The following is a 27962-nucleotide window of genomic DNA, read 5'->3' as shown; positions in this document are numbered from 1 at the left end:
GGATCAGCAAGGTATGGAGAGCAGGATTTGGGGGACTGATAAAGTGCTCTTTACATTTCATGCTGCTCCTCCCCTGCTAGCCCCTGAATGCTCCTGAACCTGGGCTTGCTCCTCACCCACTCCACCTGCCGTGTACCTATCTCAGGCTCTCTTTAAGAGCTCTACTTATCTTCCCATCCTGCTCTGTGTCCTCAGAAAGTGATCACTAGCTGATGGCTTGGCCCGTGCCTTGCCTGGAAGGTTACTGAGAGTCCTCAGTCATTCAGAGTCCATGAGGGAAGGTTAGTAAAGAGGTTGGGCAGTCACTTTTCACTTCTCCTGCTCATGGACTGTTGGTAACGGTGGTTGATTCTTGGCAGCTATTTTGTTTTTTATAGCAATGCCTTATGCTGTCATGAAGGAAACAGTAGTTAGCACTCTTTATAGTTAAAATGTACAATGTGTCACACTGTAAATGCATCATAAAGATGTTGCTGAGAAGTGTTGTTGAGACATGTCATCTAAAATCCTGATTCCAATGGAAGGTCCTCCCATTCTGATTCTGAACTGCTGGCTTAGTTTATGTCAGGGCTTTGTAAAAATTTAGTCTGCATATGAATCACATGGGGATCTTTTAAAATGCTGGTTCTGATGAAGTAGGTCTAGGAGGGAGTAAGAGGACTGAGAGTGTGTATTTCTAACTTAATTTCAGGTGAAGATGCTACTGCCACTGGTCTAAGGACCAAACTTTTCAGTGGTACGGTCCTTGTTAAATTTTTTGAGTCTGTTCAGCTGTTGACCCTCCTAACAAGATCCAGGTGCTTCTAGACTAAATAACCTAGGCTTAGAAGAATGGATGGAGTTTGGATCAGTGGAGAGCAGTATGAAGGTTAAGCTGGGACCTCCTGGACACAGGAGATGGGGGAAGGAGGCAGAAGAGGAAGAACAGAGATGGAAATGACCACCTTCTTCCAAATGCATAGTGCCTAGTCTTGTCTCCAGAATTGAGAGTCTAGGAAATTGAATTTAATCAGACTACGTCTTGGAGGATTTTGATTAGCAGGCTGACATTGGACTATTAACTCTACTTGAAGTTTTTTAGTGGCTATGCATCACATCCCTGCCAGCCCTGGTGGTCTAGTGGTTAAGATTCTGCATTGTCACCTCTGAGGCCTGAGTTTGTTTGCCAGTCAGGGAACCATAGCACCCATGTGTCAGTTGTCATACTGTGATGGCTGCATGTTGCTGTGATGCTGAAAATTATGCTGCTGGTGTTTCAAATACCAGCAGAGTCACTCATGGTGGACAGGTTTTGGCAGAGCTTCCAGACTAAGACAGACAAGGAAGAAGGACCTGGTCACTCATTTCTGAAAAAATTGGCCATGAAATCGCTATGAATAGCAGTGGACCATTGTCTGCTATAGCACTGGAAGGTGGGAGAATGGCACAAAAAGACCAGGCAAGGTTCCACTCTGCTGTACACAGGGTCACTAGGAGTCGAAATTGACTCCGTGATACTAACAACAACAAATGCATCATATGTAAGATAATTTTAAATAGTACCTGGGCATTTTAGGTAGTCCAGGGGCCACTAGTATTTTCTTATCTTAATAGTTATGTTACCTTCTATTTATGGTAAGTTTAGATATCTGCTTTCCTCGCTAGTCTGTGAACTTTCTACATGCAGTGGCCATGTCTCATTTGTGTTTTTATCTCTAGGTTCTGCTCATCATCATTGCTCAATATATGGAGAAGGGGCCTGGGTTAACTTAGCCAGAGACTGTGTAATAAATGTGGCTAAACTATCTTGCATTCTCAATGTTAGTGCCATTTGCTCTAGAACATAATACTTTTAACAGAAATCTAAAGGCCTGAGAAAAAATGTTTTCGAAACCTTCTAATCACTTCTTGGTGAATGGAGGTTAATTTTCTAGAGAATATTAGTGATGTTATGAGAATATAGATCAGGACTAATAGATTCAGGAAAGAAAATGGGAAGATGTTTAAAAGTCTGTCTTTAAAATCTTAGCTTTTAAAAGGGCATCTTAATTTCTTTATTTTGGGGGAAAAGCTAGATATTGGCAAACTGTAAAAACTACTATTTATCCATTTCCTCACCTTCCCTCAAATAAGAATGAGAAGATATTAACAAAATAACATTATATTGGCTTGTAAATTGCCTTCCTAGTGGGAGGGTTAATAAGGATGTTATTATATAATAGAACTTGAACTTTGGTTTATAAGGAAGAGTTGGGACTACTTAGTTTCCTTAGTCTGCTCTTTAAAACAAACAAAACATAAACCTTGTTTGGCTTTTCTGATGATTAAAGTACTGTATTAATTATAGAAAGTTTTAGGAAGGCAGCGAAAAATTTAAAGAAGAAAATAGAAATCACACCTGATTCCCACCATGAAGAGATAATATGTTGGCATGTTTCCTGTGTCTGTGTCTGTGTGTGTATTTGTCTGTCTCATAATGTCTTTGTCTGGTTTTGGAATCAGGGTAATGCAGGTCTAATAGAATAAATTGGAAAGTATCCTTTCCTCTTCAGTTGTCTGGAAGAGTTTGTGTAGAATTGCATTACCTCTTCCTTAAATATTTGGTATAATTTACCAGGTAAGCCTTCTGGGCCTGGCATTTTCTTGGGGGAAGGCTATCTATTTCTTTGTTGAGTGAACTTTGGTTGTTTGTGTCAAGGAATTCATTCAGTTCATTTAAATTGGTGAATTTATTGGCACAAATTTATTTATAATATTCTCCTATTATCCATTTAATATCTATAGAATTTGTGATGATGTCATCTCTGTCATTCCTGATGATGGTAATTTATGTTTTTCTTTTTTGGCTAAAAACCAAAGTTTATCAATTTCCATAGCTAAAGTTTTATCAGCTTGGCTAAAGGTTTATCAGTTTTATTGATCTCAAAGAAACAGCTTTTGATTTCATTGATTTTTCTCTGTTGCTTTTTGGTTTTCTATTTGATTTCAAGTCTGATATAACTTTTTCCTTTTTTCTACTTAATTTGGGCTTAATTTGCTTAAGGTGGAAACGGAATTGATTGACTTGAGATCTTCTTTTGTGATATATGTAATATTGTGCTATACATTTCCCCAAGTACTGCTTTAGCGTCTTTCTGTGCATTCTTATATTGCCATATTCTTTCACTACAAGTATATTCTGTTGTCTTTTGATTTATTATTTGACTAGTGGGCTATTTAGAATTGTGCTACTTAGTTTAAAAGTATTTGGGGATGTTTCCAGAAATATTTTTGTTGTTAATTTCTAATTTAATTTCATTGTGCTCAGATAGCATACTTTTTATGAATTAAATTCTTTTAAGTCTATGAAGAAATTGATCTATTTCAGTAAATGTTCATTGTGAACTTAAGAGGCAAAATGTGTATTCTGTTGTTGTAGGGTGGAGTATTCTAGAAATGTCAAGTCAATTTGGTTGATAGCGTTGTTCAAGTCTTCTTTATCCTTATTGATTTTCCTGTCTGCTTGTTCTATCAGTTATCAAAGGGAGATATTAAGTCTCTGACTCTAGATGTGAGTTTGTCTCTTTCTCCTTGCAGTTCTATCTGTTTCAGCTTGTGTATTTTGAAGCTTTTTTTAATTAGATGTGAAAATGTTCAGGATTGTTATGTCTTCCTGGCCAGCTAAACCCTTTGTCGTAATGAAATAACTTTCTTTGTCCTTGGTATTATTCTTTGTCCTAAAAGTTTCTTTGTCTGATATTAATATAACCACTCTAGCTTTCTTTTGATTAGTGTTAGCATGGTATATCTTATTCTGTTCTTCTGTTTTTAACCTATTTCTGTCTTTATATTTAAAATGCATTTCTCATAGGCAGTGCGTAGTTGGGTCTTGCTTTTTTAATCCAATCTGACAATCTCTGTCTTTTAATTGGGGATGTTTAAGCCATTTACATTTAATGCACTTATTGATATGGTTGGGTTTAAAGCTACAGTATTGCTAATTGCTTTGTATTTGTTCCATCTGACCTGTAGTCCTTCTCCCTCTTTTTTTCTTTTTACCTATTTTTATTGTTAGAGTATTTTTTATGATTTCATTTTATCTCCTTCTTTGACTTATTAGCTATAACTTTTTATTTTGCTATGTTAGAGGTTGCTTCAGGGATTATAGTATGCATATTTACCTGGCATATTGTAGATGTTCAGTAAATATTTATAATAAATATTGGCCAAAGGGCTGCTGAGAGCTAGAGGCATCAAGAATGGCCGTCTGTCTTGTGCTGTCAGATAGTAAATTTTTTCACAGCTTTTATTTTCATCTTTTACACCATGTTATTATGGATATTGACTTTACTCTTTGTGTCTTGATGTTAGTCTCTCTAGGTCAGTGGTCTGTGTCTCCCGTGCTCTGCCCCCCTTAATGTTTTAACAAATAGATGTTATCCTTAGGCGGTGCTTTCTGCAGGCTTTTTTGAAAGTGTGTGGGTTGGATCCTCAGGATGAAAGAGGATGTGGCCTTGATTTATCATAGCCACATCCAAAAATTAACATCCTTATCGGGAAGAACAGATATTTTTTAAGGTATTAGGTCAGAAAAAACCTTCAAAGAAATGGTCTAAATTTAAGATTAGCTGATCTAGGCAAAGCTACACATGGAAAGGAAATTCAGACCGCATAGATTTTCCTCATTCTTGGAATGCCACCAGTTATTTGAAGCCTCTTAAATATTTAGAAAAAATCATTGAACTTCCTGATTAAAAAAGAAAAACTTATGCTCTCTTTTTCTTTTTTTCTTTTCCAGCAAGTAACCGGCAGAAGTTTTGGTGATAAAGATTTTCGGACTGGGTTAGAAAATGGAATTCTTCTCTGCGAGTAAGTATGGGCTATATGCAGTTGATTTTATTCAAGAAAAACCATAATAGTATCCAGTGTGTCTGTAAAACTTCCAGTGCTTTCTTTTGAATGTATTCGCAGTTTGAATCTGAAATTTGAAGAAATCACTGGGCTATGCAGTAAACGTAAGTAGGGGAGGGAGTCTTGGTGTGCACCAGGGCATGGTGGGGACTATGGTAAACTTCAAACTAGATAAGAGAGGAGCAATTGGGAGCTGCTGCTCATCTCCAACCAACGTGTACGATGTAGGAATTTGGGCCCAGGTGATTGTAAGGATGTGGACTGAATTGTGGTAAAAGTAGCAGCTTTTCTCCCTTTTTTATCCCAAACAAAAGCAGCTTGTACCAAATGAAAACAGTGCTTCTGTTTACTTACAACATGTAAAGTATGCAGGTAATGTTCTTCACCAGGCCTACTTCCCTGAGGTATTTTGAATGTATTTCATTTGTGCTATCGGCAAAATTCAAATGCGAACAATAACTGCAGTGTTTAATTTTTATGTTCTGAACCTGGGCTTTGTCATAGAGTGGTTGCTGTGATGGTGGATTCGAGAGCTTCCTGTGCAGTGGTTCTAGACAGAAAATAAGCTAGAGCCTTAATACTTCTAGATGGATGGACATAAAGTTCAAATCAAGGTTTCAAATTTTGAATTTATTTAGTAGGTTCTGTAATTTGGGTACTGATTTTTGTTTTATTGAAGTGAAAGATGCATACATGAAATGCACAACTCCTAGATCTGCAATCTGATGGGTTTTGAAAACTGCATGCATGGGTGTAACCTACACCCTGATCAAGATATAGAACAGAGGGGCCAGCCTGGTGGCATAATGGTTAAGTTTGCATGCTCAGCTTCGGTGGCCCGGCATTCACAGGTTTGGATCCCGGGTGTGGACCTATCATGGCTTGTCAAGCCATGCTGTGGTGGCATCCCACATAAAATAGAGGAAGATTGGCACAGATGTTAGCTCAGCAACAATCTTCTTAAGCAAAAAGAGGAAGATTGGCAACAGATGTTAGCTCAGGGCCAATCTTCCTCACAAAAAAACAAAACAAAACAAAACAAGGCTATAGAAGAGAAAGTTCCCTCATGTCCCTTTCCAGTCAATCTGAACCACCTATAGAAGAGCACTGTTCTGGTTTCTATCACCATAGCATCTAATTTGCCTAATCTTGAACTATATGTAAATAGAATCACATAGAATGTGTTCTCATTTTGGCAACTTTCTGAATATTGTTTGAGACACTTCCCCCCCCCCCCCCCCCACCATGTAGTTGAAAGAACGTGGGTTTTGGACCCCAAGAACTAGAGACTCAAGGCCTTACTTTCCCCCTTAAATCGTTTAACCATGAGTGTCATTTTTCTGTCTCTAAAACGGTAAGAAAAAATTTATAACTCTTGCCTATTTCATAAGCTTTTTGTGAATTTCAACAGGATAATGTGGATAAGGTGCCTTAAAAAATTATATTTGCTATACAAATGTTAATTATTATGCAGCATCTTTCAACACAGTTCATGTCAGCATTTTTTTTCCTGCTCCCCACTGCCCTTCCTTCTGAAGGGAAGTTTACATCCCGTGATTGCTGTGTCCATACCTTCCTTCCTGTGGAGTCTCTCCCCTCTTCTCATACTTTACCACCTCTTTTCCCTTTGTTAAGTCTAAATGAGAGCTCATCTCTTAGGCAAACCACAAATTAGTTTAGCTTCTCACCGGAGACCAGCCCAGACAGGCTCCAAACACTTCCCTTGTGTCTACCACCTACTTCTCCAATGATTCTGGGCTTAGCCCTCTCCTGATGTTAACAGACTAGCCAGAATCTGATCTAATGTATATGCCTCATGTTCTCTTAACTCTGTTGAAGTGGCTCTTTGGTACCAATTTTTGTTTACCTAACATTTGCTCCAAAGATTCTTGTAGGCATCCACCTCTCCACTACATTTCTTGTGAATACATCTGTCAGGGCTTAACTGAGCCCTAAGGAACCGGTGACCTGCAAGTGGGTCCTTTTGCCCAGGGTCGCTGGAGCCAATAGAATGAGACCTGGCTCTGAATAGCAGAGCAGAAACCTTATTTGTTGATCAAGGAATGGAGAAGGGAGAGCTTCTGCTCTAAAACATCTTCTCCCCAAAGACAGGGAAATGGGAAACTTGTAAAGGGCCAGGGGTCGTGGCATCATCAGGGTTCCAGGAAAGGGGCAGTGACTTCCAGGAATAGTTGGTGCTTGCACAGTCCTCTGAACTCCTTTGCGCATGGCACCAAATGTGCCAAGCAACATACGCGACACGGGGTGGGGTGGGGTGGCCCGGATTTTGGTATGGTAATAAAGCAGAGGTGACTCCAGGTCTGCGAATCCCTCTGCACAGGCGCTGCTCCCGTAGTCAGGCTAGAACTACTTTAGGGCAGTTTGCAATCGTGGTTTTTCTGAGGCAGAACCCTAGCTCAGCTGAAAAACATCTCAAAGGAAGATGTTAGATGTGGGCCAAAGCTGTTTCTCTGTTAGGAATACATGTGGGTGCGCCAGGGGTATGTGTGGGTGACAGTATTCATGTCTGACTTTGCGTTGAATGGGCTCATCTGAAGACAAGGCTCTGGATCTAGAGACATTTGCACGCATGGAATTTGTTTCTTGCTTAGATGAAGATGTTGACTTAGAGGATGGAGTTTCTCAAATATGCAGTGACACTATCCATTGGCCTTTTACAAACGCACTGATGAATGTTAGGGTTGTTTAGGGGTGGAGAGGTGGGGTTTGGGTCCAGGCCACACTTAGGAAATAGTATGGTTTAGACAACACGGAGGCACAGATTATAGCCAGGGGCCTCTTTAAATAATTAAAGGGCTTAGACTGCTGACAGCCTGAGGGTGAAGCTGAGGGAACTGGCCAACACAGAGGATGTGGACAAATGTTACTGTCTGGGTAGGTAGGACAAAACCCAAGACAAGTAGTTATTGTCTAAGTCCTCTAACCATGGAGGATTAGACCCACTGGTGTAATTGAAGGAGTCTGAGGACCGGGGTCAAGGCCTGGCTTCCCTATGAGACTGCAGTTCTCAGCCTTAGCAAGGAACTTGCTAAGGTGGAATGAACTGTATTGGTAGCCTGAGGCAAGAAAAGCCAGTAGCATGAGTCCCAGTGGGAGCCTTTGAGAGAAAGCAGAATCAGCAGCCAGAGAAACTGATGGAAACAAATTTCTACAAGTGCAGGACCCACAGAGCAATGAGAAAGAGAAGCATGATCCAGGAGCTAAATGCGCTAAAGGTTGGGAACCGTGGAGGAAGAAGATTTCCCTCTCGTTTTGGGGCAGGGGCAGGGGCATGACTCAGTTTGATCTGAGCTGAAGCATATTGGGCTGTCGCAGACTGAGATTAACAGGTATATTTTCTGGGGCTTGTATCCAGAGAGCAATCTGGCAAGCGGTGGGGACTTGCACCATTCCAGGTGTGGGGTTGGTTGATGGCAGGGACCACAAGGCAGGAAACTCAGACAATAGATCCATATGGGTTTAAACGCCTCTGTTTGGAGAGTAGATGAGAATGCCTAAGGCTGTGTGACTCTTTTAGAACTGGAGAGAGTTTTGTGTTGGGTGCTGGTGATTAAGGAGTTCTGATTCATAACCACTTCCCATGTAGAAAATTAAAAAATATAAGAGAACTCTGTTATTTCAAAGTTTGAGAACTAGCAATTCAGCTCTTCTGAGACTGGGGCTTTCATAACATATAGTCCTCTTTGAAAAAATTATTGCAGCTTTTCAACTTCATATGATTCAAAATAGAAGCCCAATTGGTGTCTGGTAACAGTGTTAGGATCCCAGTTGACAAGTGCGTGAACAGCATCAGTGAATTCTTCCTTCCGTTCAGCAGACTCTGACCCTTTAGTTGGAGTTGGATTGCCTCTAAATGTTGGTTGCAGCTGTAGAGACACCATGCTCTTTGTTCACTAAAAATTTCCTGGCTTGTTGGTGAGTCTGAAAAACATTCATAGTTCTTATCAAATAGGAGGGCATCTTCTGGGCCTGAGGTCTGGTTTTCCTCTTACCAGCCTGGTTCCAAACTTACTTGTGGCCTCTAAGGACTATTATCATACCTGTTTTACAGAGGAAGTAACTGAGGCACAGAGGATTCAATAACTTGGCTAAGGTTATACAGATAAGAAAGAGTTAAACTCAGGAAGTCTGATTCATTAGCTTTTGCTCTTGACCACTATCTGTGACTAGAGTTGAGATTTTGATGGGAGAGAAAAGCAAGAGTTGGAGGGCAGGTGGAATGGAGTTGGTGCCAGGAAACAAAGGGTGTGGGGAGAAGGGCAGTACAGAGGATAACCAGTGGGTCTCAGCCAGATGGAGGATGGAGAAGGACTGCGTGGGGTTGGTGGTCTTGGAAAAACGTAAGCATCAAGGGCCTGGCAGTTCCTCTTAAGATAAGAAGGCGAGTCCAGTAAGAGTGAGGGCATGAGAGAGCCGAGAGGATAGGCTGTGGTGAGAGGAGGATGTAGGGGTTTCAGTTTTCTTAGGGAGATCTGTCAAAACTGGATGGAGACAAATTAAGTGGTGGGCCTGTACTAAAGCCTGCAGAGCAGAGGAGAGAAAAGATTGGCACCTAAAGGCAGCAGATAAGATGGAAATCGAGTAGCCTCAAGATCACCCAAGGAGCTTTTACTTTGCCTGTGAAGTGCAATACATATGGTTTCACATATGTGCACCCCTTGTATACGGTAATACTTATGCATAAATGTATAACTTACAGTAATAGCAAGTATAAAATAGAGGGCATGTGCCAAGTAGAATTGTAGTAGATGTGTTTTTGCTATAATCATTCTCTCTTCCTCTGTTGTTTTTGCCAAGTATGTGTAGTTGAAGTTTTTGGAGGTTAAATGCTCAAATGATATGAGCCCTCCACTGAGCATGAAATCAAAGGTCTGGGGTCAAAGTGTGACATAGCTGCAAATGTGTGACAAGTGTCATGCTGTTAGAAATGTTAATCGAATACTGCGACTTGTCCTTCAGGACTTCAGGGTTTAAAAGGAAGTCTGCAAAGAACCATTCGCTGAGGAAGCCGCTCCCAGTACGGAGTGGCTGATGCCTGATTCTGCTTCCTGCCCCCAGATCAGACAGACTGTTTTGAAATAATTCCAGAAGGAAAGTTTCTGACTTGTTTTCCTGAGTAAGACTTTATTATATAGATAGAACCCTATGGAATTCCATCTATATCAGGAGTTGGCAAATTATGGCTCTTGACCTGTTTTTGTACTGGCCTTCCTTCTTGCTAAGAATCGTTTTTACATTTTTTAAAGGTTGTACATAAAATAAGGGTTTGTGTGTGGTTCACGGAGCCTAAAATGTTTACCATTTTGTCCTTTCAAAATGAGTTGGCCAGTGCATAGGGACTATGGAATTAATTTTGAATGTAAATTGTTTACCCTCATAGAGTTAAGTAATTGAGTTTGGGCAGTGCAAAAATGCTATCTGGGTAAAACAAAAAACTTTTTACAAAAGGTTTTCTCAGGAGTTTCTTACAAGTCCCCCCGACCCCACCCCAACTTTTTATTTTGAAAAATTTCAAATTTATGGAAAAGTTACGAGAATAATGTAAGGATTACCCATATACCCAGCAACTAGATGCAAATGGTTCAGGAAAAAAGAGGCCCATGCAGAAAGAGGTAACGCAAGTATGGCAAAATGATGATAATTATGTCTAGTTGCAGGGTATACGCTCTCGTTTCTTCTCTGGTTTGATTTCTCATCCTCCCCACCCCCTTTTCTTTCTTTTTTGTTACTCTCCAAAGATGTATATTTACCAAAAACCAATTCAAATCCTTGTAGGAGAGAGCAAGCGGAAAGCGAATGGATTTGGGAACTTTTAGGTTGAAGCCTATGACCTTGTTGTATTAGTAGACCAAACACAGTCAGGTAATGTGATTTCATATGGTTCAACCTAGTAGACAGTCCGAATCCTTAGATTTGCCTCCTGTATGCCTTTAGTCCAGTTACCTAACCTCCCTGAGCCTCAATTTCCTCATCTATAAAAACAGATATAATTGTACCTAACTCATAGCATTGTTCTGAGGAGTAAATGAATTGATAATACATATAAGACTTTTTGTTTCATGCTTGGAACTTAGCAGGCACTTACATGTTAACTTTTCTCCCTTTGTCTATGAAATGGGGAAATTACTCCCTCAGAAGGCCCCCGAGAGCTTCCAGCGAAAGCATACTGTAAAGCGCTCAGCAGTGTCTGGGGCTTGGTTGGCACTCTGGATCACTAGCTGTTCTCATTATTATTGTTGGAAATAGGCCCAAAGTCAATTATGAATATGACATAGTCAATGCAACTCTGTGTCACTGTGCGCCCGTCAGCTCTCTCCCCAGGGCTGCCAACAAGCTACAGGATGAACGAATTGGATTTTACTTTCTAGCTTCTCTTGCCTAGCCTGTGATCAAAAACTGGGCATGAACATTTGGGTCCCTTACAAACTTGATCATCTGTGAATAATGAGCTTTGGCTGGCAGAGCTTGAGGCCTGGAGTGATTGTTTTGAAAATAGTAACCTTGACCTCTGTGATGACGTCATCTCCTCCCGCTCCCTCCAGTCTGTTGTGGTTTCTTTCTCTGGGAAGCTGTTCCAGAACCCTCCAGGCAGAATTAGTGGTTCCTCTCTGGCTTCTAAGCACCTGTACCACCTCCATGCTGGCACTTACCACAGGGCTCCACCGCTTTGTCCCACGTCTGCTTCCTGTACCACATCAAAAGCTTCTTGAAGATCTTGTCTATTTCTCTTTGGATTTCCCTTACTGGACACTGGTCTGGCACATAATACATCTGTTACAAACACCTATTGAATAAACTGAGACCAGTAGTAAGAGTTCTTTAGGCTACCTAATCATCAGTGGCCTTGACTTCCTCCCAATCTTAGCTGTCAGCATCAATATTATCCTGTCTTCTCTCTTTCCCTCCCCTTTTTCTCCTCCCTCTCCTTCACACACACACACAAACAATTTAACATAAAGAAGGAACTCATCCCTGAAGACTAGGAGATGGAAGTATCAGAGGATGGAAGTATCTGCATTCTTTTTGTATGAGACCCCCCGTTACAGCTCTGTCTTCTTAGGAGTCGTAGAGGTGAACTTATGGGTTTTGTTTTGCAGACACATTTTCATGGAATGCAAAGTCTGAGTATGTTCGTCTCCAAATAAGTGACCAACAAAGAATGTCTTAGTGGATTTTTGTCTCAGTTCCTATGTTGCTGAAATAATTTTCTAAAGATAAGACATCTGTTGGCAAACACTTGTTTATATCACATCGCTGATGAATGAACTGCTTGTTCTAAGAAGGAGGGCTTGTGTTGGATTCTTGTCCTGATTTCAGCATGAGATGTGGTGTGCCACAGATATGTACAAGTCTTCTAGGACAGATTGGGAGTTGATGGCGTGGCTTTGCATGGTGACATTTTGTCACATGGGGGACTCATTGGCTATCGACCTTGCTCTGCACAGCCCCAAATTAGGCACCGAGGGGCATAAAAGGGGAATGTGAGGCTTGATCCATGATCTTCAAGAGTTTTATAATGTGCTTGGAGATTGAATACACACACAAAGCAATTGTTACAGTGTAAACCAGTGTATTTGAGTAAATGCAAAAGTAACCAAGATTTAATCCCCAAGATTTAATAAGAAGTTAATTAAAGGGAGATTGTTGTAGTTTGGGAGACAGTTATGGGGGAGGTGTTACATCAAGTGAATTTTACTTAAGATGAGAATAGGCTGAGGGAAAGAGAAGGGACCCTGTACAGAGACAAGAGCAGGAGGAAAGGTTTTGAGGCAGGAAGGAGTATGCTGTGTGTGGCATACAGAGCGGAGATCTGCCTGACAGCAGGGAGGGCTTCTCTTCTTTCCTTAGACTAACCTTTTTAAGAACTCACTTACAAGTGCGTTAAGTTACTATAAAGACTAGTACCCTGTGCAATAAAATCATGTAACAGGGGCACCCTGATTGGATCTGGAATCTAAATCCCGACTCCATATGGGGTATAAACCTTAGGTCCCCTTGAGGAAGTGACATTTAGGTGGAAACCTGAATGAAGAGTAGAAGTTAGCCAGAAAAGAGGGAAGGGAGACGGAGGTAGGGAGGAAACGTGTTCTAGCTGAAAGAATAACGTTTGTGATCTCTAAGATAGAAGCTCTATGTATTTGAGGAATTTCAAGGAGACTTATTTGGCCAAAATGTAGAAAACACAGGGGACAATGGTATGAGGTGAGGGTGGATGAAGAGGAGAAGTAGGCAGGCATTGCACAGAGCCTTGTAAACTGTAGAAGGAGTTTTGGGTTTGATCTTGAGAGCAATGGAAATGAGAAGAAATTTGAAGAAATCAACAGGACTTGGGAGGATATAGGGTATAGATGAATGAAAGAAAGGACTGAAAAGTCACTTCAGAGTTTCAGTTGTTAATGACGAGTGGAGCGGGACCCTTTATGCAAGCTGGAAAAGGTCCTCTATTTGTTGGGAATGGTGAAGATTTCAGTTCGGGCAGGATAAGTTTGGGATACAGACAGTCCACCCAGGAGGAGAGTTATTTTGGCTGTTGAGGACAAGGGCCTAAAACTGGGGTAAGACAATGGATTTAACTTACTCAGATTGGATTTGCCAGCCATTATTGGACATCAAGGTTAATCTCTGATATATGACAATCTCTCTGAGGAAAAGATCACAGCAAAAAAGAGTAGCACAACAAGGTCTCAGTTTGAGGACGTCTCTACCCTGGGTCAGGGGTGAGAGAAAGAGAAGCTCACGAAGGGGCTCTCAGAGAGATGGAAGGAAACCCAGGAAGTGCAGTGTCATGGAAACCAAGGGAGCTAGGGAGACTTTTAAGAAGCTGGAGGTCACCTGTATTGCATGGCACCAGCACAGGTCAGCTAGAGCAAGCCCTCAGAAAAGGAGAGGGAGACGCTGGAGGCCATTGTCAATTAATAGCCTGGGAACTGCCAGTCAACTGATCGTGATTCCACCCAATTGTTTTAGGTCTGGCTCATACCTTTGCATCATTTCAATAGGCTATTGTTAGAGACCTTTTCTAATATAAACTACACATGCACTATTTTCCTCAGCTATTGAAAAAGGAATGAGATTAGCCTGACCCAATGGCTTATTAGCAGAGTGACCATATAATGTGTCATTCAAACAAGACACTTTTGAATGTGTAAGGGGGTGTTAACCAGCTGAGATGCTGGAACAACAAATCACATCTGGGACTATCCTTGGCTAACTGTATGTATGTATGTATGTATGTATGTATGTGTGGTCACCCCAGTTGTTGGCGATTCCAGACTGGTGTCGTCTAATGACCATTGCTTGGATCAGTATTCACAGACCCATCTCTTTTTTTTTTTAAATTTATTTTTTAAAATTTCTTTTATTTTTTTGGCTATTACTTTTATTTTGTGGAGTTCATAATAGTTTATAACATTGTGAAGTTTCAGTTGTACATTATTATTTGTCAGTCACTATGTAAATGTGCCCCTTCACCCCCTGTGCCCACACCCCAATCCCCTTCCCCTCTGGTAAACCACTAAACTGTTGTCTTTGTCCCTGTGTTAGTTTATCTTCCACATATAAGTGAAATCATATGGTGTTTGTCTTTGTCTGGCTTATTTCACTTAATGTAATATCCTCAAGGTCCATCCATGTTGTTGTGAATGGGATGAGACTGTCTTTTTTTATGGCACAGGCCCATCTCTTATTTAATCCTTTCAGCAACTGTGATGGGTGAACATCCTGGATCAGATCTTCCCACCCCACTTTGCAGATACTGGATGGAGACCCAAGGTGGTAGAGCACAGTGTATCTTTGAACTCCGTCTAGAGCTCTTTCTTTAACCCAGATGCTCACTCAAATCTCAGCAACTTGGGTTCTTTTGCCCTTACCGATCTTGGCCTTCGCAGGCTGTTAAGAATTTGATAGGCCTTCTGTGTAGGGTTGTCCCTTGTCCTTCTGCCAAATCACAATTGGCCTCACTGACTTGGCCCGTCTCTAGCTCTTTGGCACCAAGACTCATTAAGCTTTTAAGTTCAAGTGAGGACATTTCAACCCACTCTTTTTTTAAAGATCTCCAGTGAAAAGCTGCTTTTTGTTTGAAGATTGGCCTGACGTAGGTAGAGACTTAGGCAAGAACTGAGTATCCTCAACAGCCTTCTGTTAGGAAAGATGAACACAGATGAAGAACATGGAAGGTGAATTTGTAGGATTCGTGACGAGCAAAATGGACTACCAGTGTTGTCTTTTCTTGAATCCTCACCAAATAAACAGACCTTGGTTCCTGTTCCTGTTCAAAAGAGGGACTCTTAGCACAGTGTGCGTGGGGGGTGTTGCTGTTCCCATTCAAACTGTGCTGTAGCATCGATTACAAGAGTCCCTGGGGGTGGAGGGGGACTCTTGTGTGCATTTGTACATTGTGCATTTGAAACATTATCAAGCTCATCTATCTTTGCCAATATTTTGTCCATTTAAAAATATGTAATCCTTGTCACTTCATCACTTCTTTTTTCTTAATGCATAGTTTCACATGACCTAGACCAAGTAGGGCAATTATAAAATTTGTTTTGATGCTTCCAGAAAATGTTTGAAAATTATTTTAGTGTAATATCATTCAGGAACTACTTCCCTCAAAATGCGGTGATTTCCTTCACCCTATCATCTGTACCTTAATAAATATTAAACTTCTGCTCACTTAAATCACAGGCTTAATCTCTTTCCTCCTGAACAAATTTATTACACACTTATTGGAATGATCAATTGACTTAACTAAACCTGTTACTAGAAATGTTTTTATGGGCTTCTTGTGTGGTGGAGGAGAAACTGGCCTATCCCACTGCCTGCCTGGGGGTTACATGCTGGATTAGGCTTTGCTTACGTTTGAGAGGATTTAGTAGCTCCCTAATTGTATTTCCTTAATAATCTGTTTTTTGATTGTGTCTACTGGGCTGTCAGACTGGGTGGGCTGGCTTCCCTCAATGAAGTGTGCAAAATTCCTACCTCGAGTGTGTCATTCTAAATGTTTCCTTTGACTATCCACAGGAGAGGACCTTTTCTTAAATAGCCCACCAAGGACCCAGTTTATAAATGATTTTTTTTAAAAGTTAGCTATGCAGAAATAGACTTCCCTCTCTACATTAAGGGGAAGAAGAAAGTGAATGAAAAGACAAATAGAAAGTTGAGACTTTATGGCTTAGTGATTAGTGCCTGCTTTTCCTTACGCCACTGTAGACTCTGCCACGAGGCTAAGTTCCCAAACCTGGCTTCCTTGTGCCCCATATCCCTTCCCACAAGACAGGACACGATCCGAGTTCCTTTGCCTAGACCCTGGTGTCCCTCACGGTCTGGGGGCAATGCTTCTATTTGACTTCTCTGAACCATCCCTTTGCAGTGGCCACAGAGAATTGTGATTGTTCCTGTGATTCTCTTTGTGCTTCCCCACTCCATCTCTTTGCTACATTTCATTCCAGCCACTTGGGGTGCGCACTTCCCTGTTCATTTCCAGCTCCTTAAATCCTAAATCCACTCATTGGGCACCTTTTCCTCCACTAAGGTGTCCTCCTGGCTGCAGCCTGAATTCACTATTTCCTTCCTCCTCTTAGTGCCCATGGTGGTGGCAGCCATACATCCTGGGGTTGAGATGATGACTCTGACTTCAGGTGCTCTCTCTCTTGTTTCTGGTTTGAAAAGCATTCTGGTTTTGCCTAGAGCAAGTAATTTGTCTCTCACGTGGCACTACTCATGAGGTTGTATGTTTTAACTTTCTATTAGATTATAAATTCCTTGATGTAATGACAGTGACTCACTCATCTTTCCATGCCTAATGATGCCAGCACATGACAGGAATGTAATAAATTTTGGGAGAATGGGAGAAATTTGGGGAGAAGGGAGTCTACTCAAAAATTAACAGTGTTTATAACTAATTAGTAAATGTGTATTAAAACCATGTTGTATTAACTCAAAATGGGTCTCACAGAATGGGAGAAAATATGGATGACCTTAGCAAACTATATATCTGAGAAGGGACTTGTATCTAGAATATATTAAAGTACTCTTATATGATGGCATGGGGATTTAAAGCTAATGGGTGTGTGGTTTCTTTTAGGGAAAAGGAAAACTAAAATTAATTTGCAGTGGTGGTTGTGTAATGTTGTGAATTTACACAAAAAAATTGGATTCTACATTTTCAGTGGGTGAATCATATGTGAATTATATCTCAAGATGTTAAAACACACGTATACTACAGAATTTAAAATTTTATGTCAAGATATTTAAAATGCCCTCTTGAAGACTCATTCCAAATGTCACTTAGTGCATTTCTAGAGGTACTAATATCATATTGTAGTGTCCTGTCAGTATTTTAAACTTCATTGAAGAGAATGTGCTATAGATTGATTGTATTTATATTCCACCTACTTGCAAAAAGAGTTAAAGAAGACTACAAAACTAAAATCAAAGGCGTGTTTATTAATATCAGAAAACATAACATTAGACAGAGAAAGGCAATGGAATGGGGAAATGAGGAGACTTCATTTCTTAAATACTGCAGATTTTCTTCACATAAAGCTCCTTTTCCACCACAGATGAAAAGGCTTTCCTTGTAGTCTGACTCCTTCCCTGCCAGAGCGTCTGGCCTCAAGGACACATTCTCTATTCTTCTGACTAAGAGTTCATTTTGTATTCCTGCTACAGGCACATAAAGTAGAATTTTGTGTGCTGCCTGGGGGAAGGGCCATGGTATCCCCTCCCCCAGCCCCTTTCCTGTTTATGTGTCCCATGGTACATCCAAAAGAAGAACCCAGAAACTTTAATGCCTTCTTTGGGGCCATCTAGCTCTCAACTGTCCTGTAGAGAGGAACAGGGTGATTCCACTCATTCCTTTCCAACCCCCTGTCCCATAGACCAAAATAACTTAATGAAGTAACAGTAATTGGTGGGAATGAACTAGAATCCTGTCACATAATCCTTGTATGGTATGGTTGTTTGAACTCAACTTTAGTCTTGGTGCTGAGAAAGTAGTTCAGATGTAATCCACAACAACAACAGCTGCAAAATTGTTAATGGACCTAAAGTCCACTGCAGTTTCAAAACTGATGTTTTGGGCTTTCCCCGGACTTTGCAATTGTTGCTCGTTTCATTATCAATTTATTCAGCAAACACAAATTGAGGCCCTACCAAGGATTGGCCCTTACAGTAGAGCTGGGGTTATAGAGAGGACTAATCCTTTGCTTGGTGGGAAAGTTGGACAGTTTCTGTGATATGTAATAAATAGGGAAGACAAAGAGTGTTGGGACCTAGAGGTGGGAGATGCAATCTCTACCTAAGAAATGGTTCAGAGAGGAGGTAACATTTAAGCTGGGGTTTGAAGGATGAGTAAGAGTTTGCTAGGCCACAAAGGGGTGGTGGAAAGCCTATGGGAAAGGTAAGTCAGACAGAGGAAGCAGCAAGCTGTGTGAAAGTGCTCAGCATTGTGAAGGGTCTTTGCATGCTCAGGGAAGGAATTGTGGCTCAAGCCTAGGATGAAATGGGGCAGACTGGAGATGAAAGTAGGTATCAGGTCAGTTTGTAAAAGACCTTAAATAGCATGTAAGGACTTTCAACAGCATCCAACGAGCAAGAGGCAGCCAGCATTGTCTCTATACAGAGGAGCAATGGGATTAGGTTGCTTTTTTAGGAAATTACATCTGTTGGCAGTGGAGACTTTTGATTACTTTCTGCTGTGCACCAAACACAGATATTTGAATAAAATGCCATGCTTCCCAAGGGGAAGCAGAATTGCTTCCTACGTTTGTTTTCCTATGTCCCTCCTTAGTTGACCACCTTACTTTGTACATCCTATGTTTCCGAAGTTCTTTTCCAAGTCACTCATTTAGGACTTGGAAGTTATTTCCCCATAGAACTAATGTTCTTCTCAAAGTTTTAGGGAACTCCTTCCACATCTGAGTTAGTATCAGTCTCACTGTAGAACTCAGCCCCTGAGAGGGTCTGGACCAAGCTCGGAATCTGGTGTGGGGTGTTCGATAACAAAATGTGGAGTGAATAGGAAATCGATTCAGAATTCTAACTAGCCACATTCGGAGCTGACCCCCCACTTTCTAGGATAACAAAGAGCCTCCTCAGCTCTTGGCTTTTCTTCATCACCCTCAGGATGGCAAGTGAAGTGGGGAGACAGCAGCCTTGACTTAGGTGAGCAAGCAGGGCCAGAGGACTTGGAAGGACTTGGACTTGGACATTGTAGCTGAGACCGTCCTTGGAGCTTCTTACTGCCTTAGCTTTATTGGCATCCTCCCTTCCTTCCTTCCCATTTGCAGCTTTAGAGACTATGCGCATTTAGGCCTGCCGTCCAAAGCGAGTAACATTATCTCATTCCCTCACTCTGTCCTTTCATCTCTCCCAACTCCCAACCTAGCTTTAGCCACAGGCAGGCTGCTTGGGAGAAGTGAGCCAATAGTTGACATATCAGATTTCCCCCTGTGGGCAGGGCTGGGGTTGAAACCTGCTTAGAGGGGAAGATATGATAATAATGACCACCAATTAGGAAGTGCATAATATACACCAGGCCTGTGCCAAGTGTATTACATGCACTATTTCACACTCTCATGCCATGACTAATAGGTATTATTGTCCCCATTTTACAGAGGAGGAAACTGAGACTCATAGATGTTAAATACTTAAATAACTTGCCCAGTGAGTTGCAGCTTTGGGATTTGAACCCAGATCTTTCTGTCTCTGGAGACTCCTATTATTCTTGGAATTTTATGGGTCCTAATCCTGGAATTCTTGGTTCTGAGCACTTCTTGCTGAAGGAACATGGAGAGCAAGGAGCTGGCTGCTTATCTGACTTAAGTTTGGAAATAGAAGCTTTCAGAGCCGCATCACAGCAATTTCACATTCCAAGTTTTCTCCCACCTTCCTGACAGTAAACCCAGCAAGACCGGGTTTTAGCTGTGCAAAAAGAAATACTAATTATAATCATTTATACATAATTACTACCTAGCACAATGATGATTACACATATCATTGCCTGTGTCAGAATAACTTTAGTCTCCATTTTATTTGGTTATGCTAAATTCTATTCATATATTGCCAACTTTCATGGTTCATTGATCGCATGTGTCATCTTAAACTTGTGCACCAAACACAAGAAGCAGGGAGGACCCGGAGTGGGAGGCATGGTGGGAAAGGCAGTTTGGGGGTGAAGGAGCTTGATTGCCTGTTGAGGGCATTTGGAGGGCATCCTGTGGGCACTCAGAAGCCTGAAAGTCACTGGAGGAGGCAAGCAGCATAACTAAAGTCAGGGTTTAGATGGAGTCAGTTTGGGTCAGAGAGCAGATTGATCAAGATGGCAGAGACTGATGGCTGGAGATTAGTTAATGAAATGCAAGAAGTAAAGCATCATAGGAAAGCCCTCTTCTCAAGTATAGAAACCCGAGTTTGTAATCCTAACACTACCACTTAGGAACCGACCTCAGATATGTACCTGGTGATAGTTTCCTTATCTAGATTATTTTACTGATTTTTAGGCCTCTTCTAATCCAACAGTTCTGTAATTTCCAAATAGTGAGAATGGTCATGCAACGGTTGGATTGCGAGAGAGATTGAAATGAGTCAAAAGGAATCCAAGGACATTTGTTTACAAGTGTCCTACTGCCTTCCCAGCAAGACCCAGGGGAAGGGATGTGCCCAGGTATTTAATTTTGCATTTTAGGACAGGATTTTCTTGGGTACTTGTTGGCAAAGTAGGGTCCCTTTTTGTTGGAAGAAGACCTCCTGGAGAGCTGTAATAAAGTCAAGCTGGGTGCTGGAACTACTAAACTCCTCACTCTCAGTGGTTTAAAACAGTGGAAATGTACTTCTCACCCTCTCATAACCCAATTTTGGCAGTAACTAAGGGTGGAGATGTCTCTGCTCCAGGCAGTTGTTCAGGGACCCCAGCTAATAGAGACTCCATCCTCAACACATGACTTCACATCTAACTAGTAAATGGGAGAAGAGAGAGAGAATGGAGAATTGCTTGGGCGAGGTTTCATGGGTAGGCCTGGGTATGATAGATATTACTCTGCCCACACTCCATTGGCCAGAACTCTGTATATCTGTAGCTCTGTATATCTTTAATTCACCTTCTCAAAAATTCAAGATGGCCGTACATTAGGTGGTATGAAAATTGCAAAGGAGGCTGGGAAATATAGCCTAGCTGTGTGCCCAGGAGGGAAAGGAGACGAGTTTGGTGAGCAGCCTCTGCAACAGGAGCTGTGTTAGAATAATAACAGCACTGCCGAGCCCTAGAATTCACAGTCAAGCTCAATTTCTTGGCATTTTAAGTCTACAAAGACCTAAAGCTCTTATGATCCCTTCTTTAGGTATGTTCAAGGCAAGTGGCTTAAGCAGACCTATACTTCACACATTTTTGACAATGCATAGCACCCCACAGACGTTTGGTAGATATTAATGATGATAATTTGCATTCCATCACTATTTTGTTCACATAAGACTCCCCTTTGGTTCAGGTTTCACTTTTACCCATATTTTAGTCAATTTTTCTTGACCTCAGAAGGTTTATTAAGTTTTTTTTTAAAGATTGGCATCTGAGCTAACATCTGTTGCCAATCTTCTTTTTTTCTTCTTCTTATTCTCCCCCAAACCCCCCCAATACATAGCTGTATATTCTAGTTGTAGGTCCTTCTGGCTCTGCTGCCTCAGCATGGCCTGATGAGCGGTGCCATGTCCATGCCCAGGATCTGAACTGGCAAACCCTGGGCCGCCGAAACGGAGCGCACGAACCCAACCACTGGGCCCGGGCCTGGCCCCCTAATTAACTTTCCTGCTTTTGCCAAGGCAACTCTAAAAAGAAAGCTTTAGAAATGACATCTGTAACAGGTTAATGGTCAAGGTTAAATTGATCTCATGCTTAGGTTCAAAAACAGTTGCCATGTTAGATTAAATGAAAGTGCATACACTTTCGTCCAGGGTACATAGTCAAACCCGGAAAGTGATCAAGGAAATCACGTAGAGAAACACTATTGAGCCAAATTAAAAGGGACACAAAGTAGGTAATTTTATGATCATAGTTGCCTATTGCAGCTGTATAAACCAAGCTAAGTGAGATGGTGATGTAATCTCTTGTTGCAAAGAATAAAATGATTTCCCATGAATTTCCCAACCCTATGTTCCAGGTCTAGTTAGCTTCTCTGCTGTCGCCCAAACTCTAGGGTAATTATTAGACTTGAATTTCTGAATTGAATGACTTGTAAAGTAAGCTGAATTTTGTGGTCCTTTTAAAATTTTACCTTTTGTTTCTATTATAGTCCAATAACAAATAAACTGCTTATTGGTGTGATTCCTAATGTTTGGATGGTCTTATAATGTATCCTTTGTAGCAGTATTCTCAGTGTTTTACGCCTTGAAACAAATTTTTTCAGTTTGTATTTTATAACCATTAAACAGTGATTGAAAGGCTACCACCACAAGCTGGATATTAAGTGTTACAAAGACTTATAAAATATAGCCTGTGGTTGAATCAGAACATCAACATCATTCCTGGGTGTCTCAACAATTGTTTCTTTAAGGGATCTAATCTTTAATCTTTTAAAAACTGTACTCCATAGAATGTGTGCAAAGCATGTCTTTAATTCACCTTCTCAAAAACTCAAGATAGCCATGCATTAGGTGGTGTGAAAATGGACCACATATGTGCACAGTTCTGGTCTTCCTGTAGGTTTTAAATCTGTTACTGAGCATGCCCCATGAGGGAGAGACCTGGGGTCTGCCCTGTCTTCCTTTGTATCCCCCTTACTTAGTTTTGGGCCAGAATATCATGCAAGCTTGATAGATATTTGTTGAGTACATAAAAGAACATACAGAATAGGCTCACTTGAAGTAGGTCACAGTATGTTTTAGATTTAGAATATAAGAGTTTAGTAGACACCATTTAAATTCTGTCATATGAGAAACATATGTATTTTTGCTTACCTTCAACATCATTAACTTTTTTCATAATTGAGGATTATCCAAGATCATAACTTTTCTTCCTGTTTCTAGTCATTTCTCACTGATATATATATTAGGCAAGCTATACACACATGTTAACTTGATTCATTTATGTGAGATTTTTATCCAAAGGTAGCCAGGAAAAGAAAATAAGTAAATTTATTTTAGTCTTTGGCAGCTGGCTAATGGAAAAGTTGAAACTAAAATAATTTGCACTTACTTAGCACAAAGGAACATGCTCAGGATACTAAATGAGTGTGCATAAGCAAGTTTCCATTTACCAAATGCTAGAAACACACATTGTCCTGTTGGCTCCTCACCATAATCCTAGATGGAAGGTGAGGTTTTCAAAATCGCCATTTTATTAAAAGGAAAACTGAAATTCTGATCAAGTGGCTTCCCAGTAGCTCATAGCTAATGCAGTTGGATTTACCTGTTAAAACCTAAACTACTTACTCCAAAATCACTGCACCTTCCTCTTCACTGAGCTGAGTGTTGTAAGTTATTTGTGATGTTTTGTTGTCTATCTGATATCCATGATTTTCAATAAGCAAACCTTTTTTGTATACATATAGTCATAAATTTATTTCTTATTTTTATTTTTTTGTCTTTATTTATTTTTTTGAGGAAGATTAGCCTTGAGCTAACTGCTACCAATCCTCCGCTTTTTGCTGAGGAAGACTGGCCCTGAGCTAACATCCGTGCCCATCTTCCTCTATTTTATATGTGGGATGCCTGCCACAGCATGGCTCGCCAAGCAGTGCCACGTCCCCACCTGGGATCCAAACCAGCAAACCCCAGGCCGCCAAAGCGGAACACACACACTTAAGCGCTGCGCCACCGGGCTGGCCCACCTAAATTTATTTTTATACTACTTGCTTTGATGATGTTTTAAAATTATAAATCAGATCGTCTCAGTCTCCATCTTAAAAATCTGTTGTACTTCTAAGCACATTGTACTCAGAAAAAAATCTAGACACCTTCCCTGGGCCTGGATGTTGTTTACCCCTTAGCTCTCATATCATATGTCTCCTCCTTCTGTTTACTCTGCTTGGCTACATTGACCCTTGAATATACTAAGCCCACTTCTGCCTCCAGGCGTTTCTATTAATTGTTCAGTCTGCTTGGAAGTCTTGTCTTCAATTTCTCCTTGGTTAGTAGCCTTGATACCATTCCATTTTTTTCTCAAATATTTGCTCCCCAGAGCAATCTTCTATCACTCGATTAAAGTACCACCCACGTGGCCTGTTGCTATGCTCGTCTTCCCAGTGCCTGTGCTATCTGAAATTTTCTTCTCATTTATTTACTTGTTTATTTTCTGTTCCTCTCATTGCCCCGCAGGCTCCTCTGTACCAAGATGATAAGTTCCTAGAGCAGAGCCTCCACTTGTCTTGTTCACTACAGCCTTCCCTGGGCCTGGAGTAGTGCACAACGTGCAGCAGACACTTGATAAATAATTGCTGCATAAATATATCTCTGAAAAGTAGTTCTTCTTAATTAGCTCTCATGTCTTTGATATTTTGTATCTTTATTTTTGTCTGTATTTGTGGGTATATTTAATGTAGAAGACACGGAATGGTATGAATGTTTAATTTTTTTGTTGTGTAGAATTATGCCAATCTCCCAGAAATGTCTTTAGATGAGGACAAAGGTAATCTGTTACCAGATGGAAAGGGCAAATTTTTCTTCTAGCTATAGGTTTTGGGGATCACAGACCACAGTAGGAAATGGCTGTGGGGTTCTGCTGAGTGGGGAGTTGCCAGCAAGTGAATGACAGCCTCCTTTTCTCTGGAATTCCTTGTGATGATGTTGTATTTCATCCATAGATGAAACTTGGATCTGACGTTTCTTAGACTTGACCATCTCCCAGCAGACACCTTCTTCCACTTTCCTTTTATTCCCACCTAGTGTTGATATTCTCCCATTGTATTTATATAATGTTTGTTTGGGTTTTTGGTTTTTGTTTGTTTTCTATGTTTTTTGGCTTCTTTCTAAAGTTGTGCTTTGATGACATGTACTGAAGCTGGACTTTCTAAAGCATCAAGTTGCGATATAAAATGACTGGCTTAAGACGAGAAGGCTCCCCCAGCTGAGCCCTGAACTTGCTGTGCATGTGTCTGGGGAAGTCTTCACATCTGTTTGGGGCTCAGTCTTTTCTTCTATAAAAATGGTGGAATGAATACGTGACCCTTCTTTACAGGACAAGGACATTTGGGGGACAGTGCATCTCAGAAAGTTCGTAAATATAAAATATCATCATCATCATCACTTTAATGCAATCAATAGTCATCAATAAGTATTCATTGAAAATATTTATATTTTAATTTACATAGGAGGGCAACAGTTGTTTATAATAAAATTACAAGTGAATATCCTGGACTCTTGCTCATAGCCTATTGTTGAACTACTTATCTGATTCCTAAAATATACAAAAAATGTCGTCAGTTTAGTGCAAAATACAAGGTAAGCAGATGTTGGGCATTTCTGCAATGTGAATTCAATGTTGTCTTTTATTGTTGTGTACTGTAAACTGTGTATGGACCTGGGGCAATGTTTATATGAAAAAAATGCAGCTGCCTGGTTTTGAAAATATTTCAAATATTTAAGAGCACTTTGGCTTTTTATTTTTTAATTTGTGGTTAAACATTTTGACAGATATCATAGTTTTTTTTGGTTGTTCTTTTTTGAAGATTGGCACCTGAGCTAACAACTGTTGCCAATCTTCTTCCTTTTTTTTTCTGCTTTTTCTCCCCAAATCCCCCCAGTACTTAGTTGCATATTTTAGTTGTGGGTTCTTCTAGTTGTGGCATGTGGGACCCCGCCTCAGCATGGCCTGATAAGTGGTACTATGTCTGCGCCCAGGATCTGAACCGGTGAAACCCTGGGCTGTGGAAGTGGAACGTGCAAACTTAACCACTCGGCCATGAGGCCAGCTCCTGATTGCTCTTTTAATTAAGGTCTAGTATTATAGTGCTTGTGTTTGTTTTTTTTTACAATGTCATGTGACAGGAAAGATTTCTGCCATATAAGTATAATTCCACAAAGGATGAATATAATGAAATATTTAAGACTGTTTAAGGATCTAAATGTATATCAAAGAGGAGTTGGTGGATCCGTGACTACTAAAAATATTAATACAATTTTTAGGGGCCGGCCCTGTGGCCAAGTGGTGAAGTTCGTGCTCTCTGCTTCGGCCGCCCAGGGTTTCGCGTGTTCTGATCCTGGGCACGGACATGGCACTGCTCATCAGGCCATACTGAGGCGGCATCCCACATGCCACAACTAGAAGGACTAACAACTAAAAATATACAACTATGTACTGGGGGGGCTTTGGGGAGAAAAAGGAAAAATAAAATATTTAAAAAAAATATTAATACAATTTTTAGATATAGAAGACAAAAAAGCTGCCTCTAAAAGAGGATTTTAAATTTATGAATGTTTTTGTAGGGTGTTTATTATTTTTTTCTACTTTGGCTAATTAGCAACAAAGCTTGGGGATCTGACAGCAATGGTATTTTATTTCATTAGAAAATTCTAAAAGTGTTTGATCTAAAATGCTATGAATTCAATTAGTATAAATACTCACACACAAATATGGAGAAATATTTATAAAAAACTTACCGTGCACCAGGCTCTGTGCTAGCTTCTTGCATTTTTGGTCATATTTAAGTCTCATTGACACCTGTACAATTGCTACCACTATATTTCTGTATGACATCTGAGGAAACTGAAGTTAATGGACTTGCCCGAAGAAACACCCCTAGTGTGTGGCTGAGCTTGGCTTTGGATTCAGTCAGTTGAATTCCAGAGCCAATGCTCTCAGCCCCGTGCCAACTCCATATCAGTCTGTAGTCCACAGGTATTAAAAAGGACATAGGTCCACATGGTTTAAGGCACACTCTCCAGGCTAAATTGTTCAACCTCCAAGATACATTTTTAAGTGGAAAAATAAGGTGTAGGGACAGTGCATATTACATGCTACATCTTTTTTTTTTTTAATTTCATGCATCTTTATACGTTTTCTTGGGAAAGTTTTAAGGTTACCTTCAGGGAAGAGTCTGGGGCCCTGTGGGATGGGGGTAACAGCCAGACTTACGTTTTACTGCATGCGTATCTTTTTGAATTGTCAACACTGTTGTTGGTTTGCAACCTTTGGAGTTCCCAGGGTGAAATTCAAACCTGGCCCCAGTACACAGAGGGCAGGGAGAGACTGAAGAAAGAGACTGACCATTCCAGATGGTAGGTTTAATAAGCAAGAGAACTTACTTACAAGGCTTGTCTTGGGTGGCCACAAGATGAGTACATCTCCACCCCCACCCACCAGAGTCTGAGAAGTTTATATGGAGGCCTATACTGGGTTCAGTCACATATACTGTCCAGATGGTCTCAGGAACACATTACTCTTTCCAGGCTCCATCCTTGAAAGGGCTCCAGCTATGGGAACAGTGGGCAGAATGTACATTCCAAGCACAGGGGAGGGGTGGGGAGCTTCTGATTGCTCAAGTCCAGTTTGCAGGTCAACCAGTGGTCATGTCCTCTTGATAACCTTCTCCAACAACCGTTCATGAATACTATTTAAAAGTCCAGTTTAAAATGACATCATTAAGAACTAGTGAGAAAAGTAATGTTATCTTAAGAATTTCACACATTTAAAAACTGCTTTGGAGACATCGTATTTGTTTATTTTAAACCACAAGATATGAGATGTTAACCCTGACAAAAGACAGTGTGCTGATCCAGGAAACTTGGGTGCTAGGCCTAACTGTGTCACTAATCGGCTCTGGGGAAGTTACTCTTTCCTCATCATCAGGCCTCAATTTTCTAAACTATAAAACGAGATGAGTGAACAAGTTGCCTTCCAACTTGAAAGACCAATAATTCCAAAATAAGTTATGAAGAAGCACGTCTTTAAAAAGGTTAAATTCATGGTTAAAACTAAGTGGTTTTATGAAAACAGCGCCATCTTGGCTCTTGGTGGGCTAAAAAGTAGGCACGTGTCACCCCGGGTGTTCCCTTTTGGTGACAGCATGTTGGAATTGCAATAAAAGTTACCAAGAATAGGCAATTAATCCTTGGTGCGAAAACAGAATATCCTACCTGTCATAACC

The 27962-nt window shown here is 40.7% G+C and overlaps 1 protein-coding gene across 13 annotated transcripts in view; it reads left to right on the top strand.

The window, feature by feature from the left end:
- The window catches only part of LIMCH1 (LIM and calponin homology domains 1), a 312143-nt gene that overhangs the window by 114075 nt on the left and 170106 nt on the right, over positions 1-27962 (top strand). For all 13 annotated transcript variants that reach the window (XM_044767755.2, XM_044767751.2, XM_044767754.2 and 10 more), the window contains exon 2: positions 4757-4827. In XM_044767755.2, coding sequence (XP_044623690.1) covers positions 4757-4827 — 71 coding nt within the window. The remainder of the gene's footprint in view (positions 1-4756; positions 4828-27962) is intronic.

This window comes from Equus asinus, chromosome 3 (assembly GCF_041296235.1).
Source record: "Equus asinus isolate D_3611 breed Donkey chromosome 3, EquAss-T2T_v2, whole genome shotgun sequence".
NCBI lineage: Eukaryota > Metazoa > Chordata > Mammalia > Perissodactyla > Equidae > Equus > Equus asinus.
The sequence above is the reverse complement of the archived record's forward strand: the minus strand, read 5'-3'. Positions and strand labels throughout refer to the sequence as shown.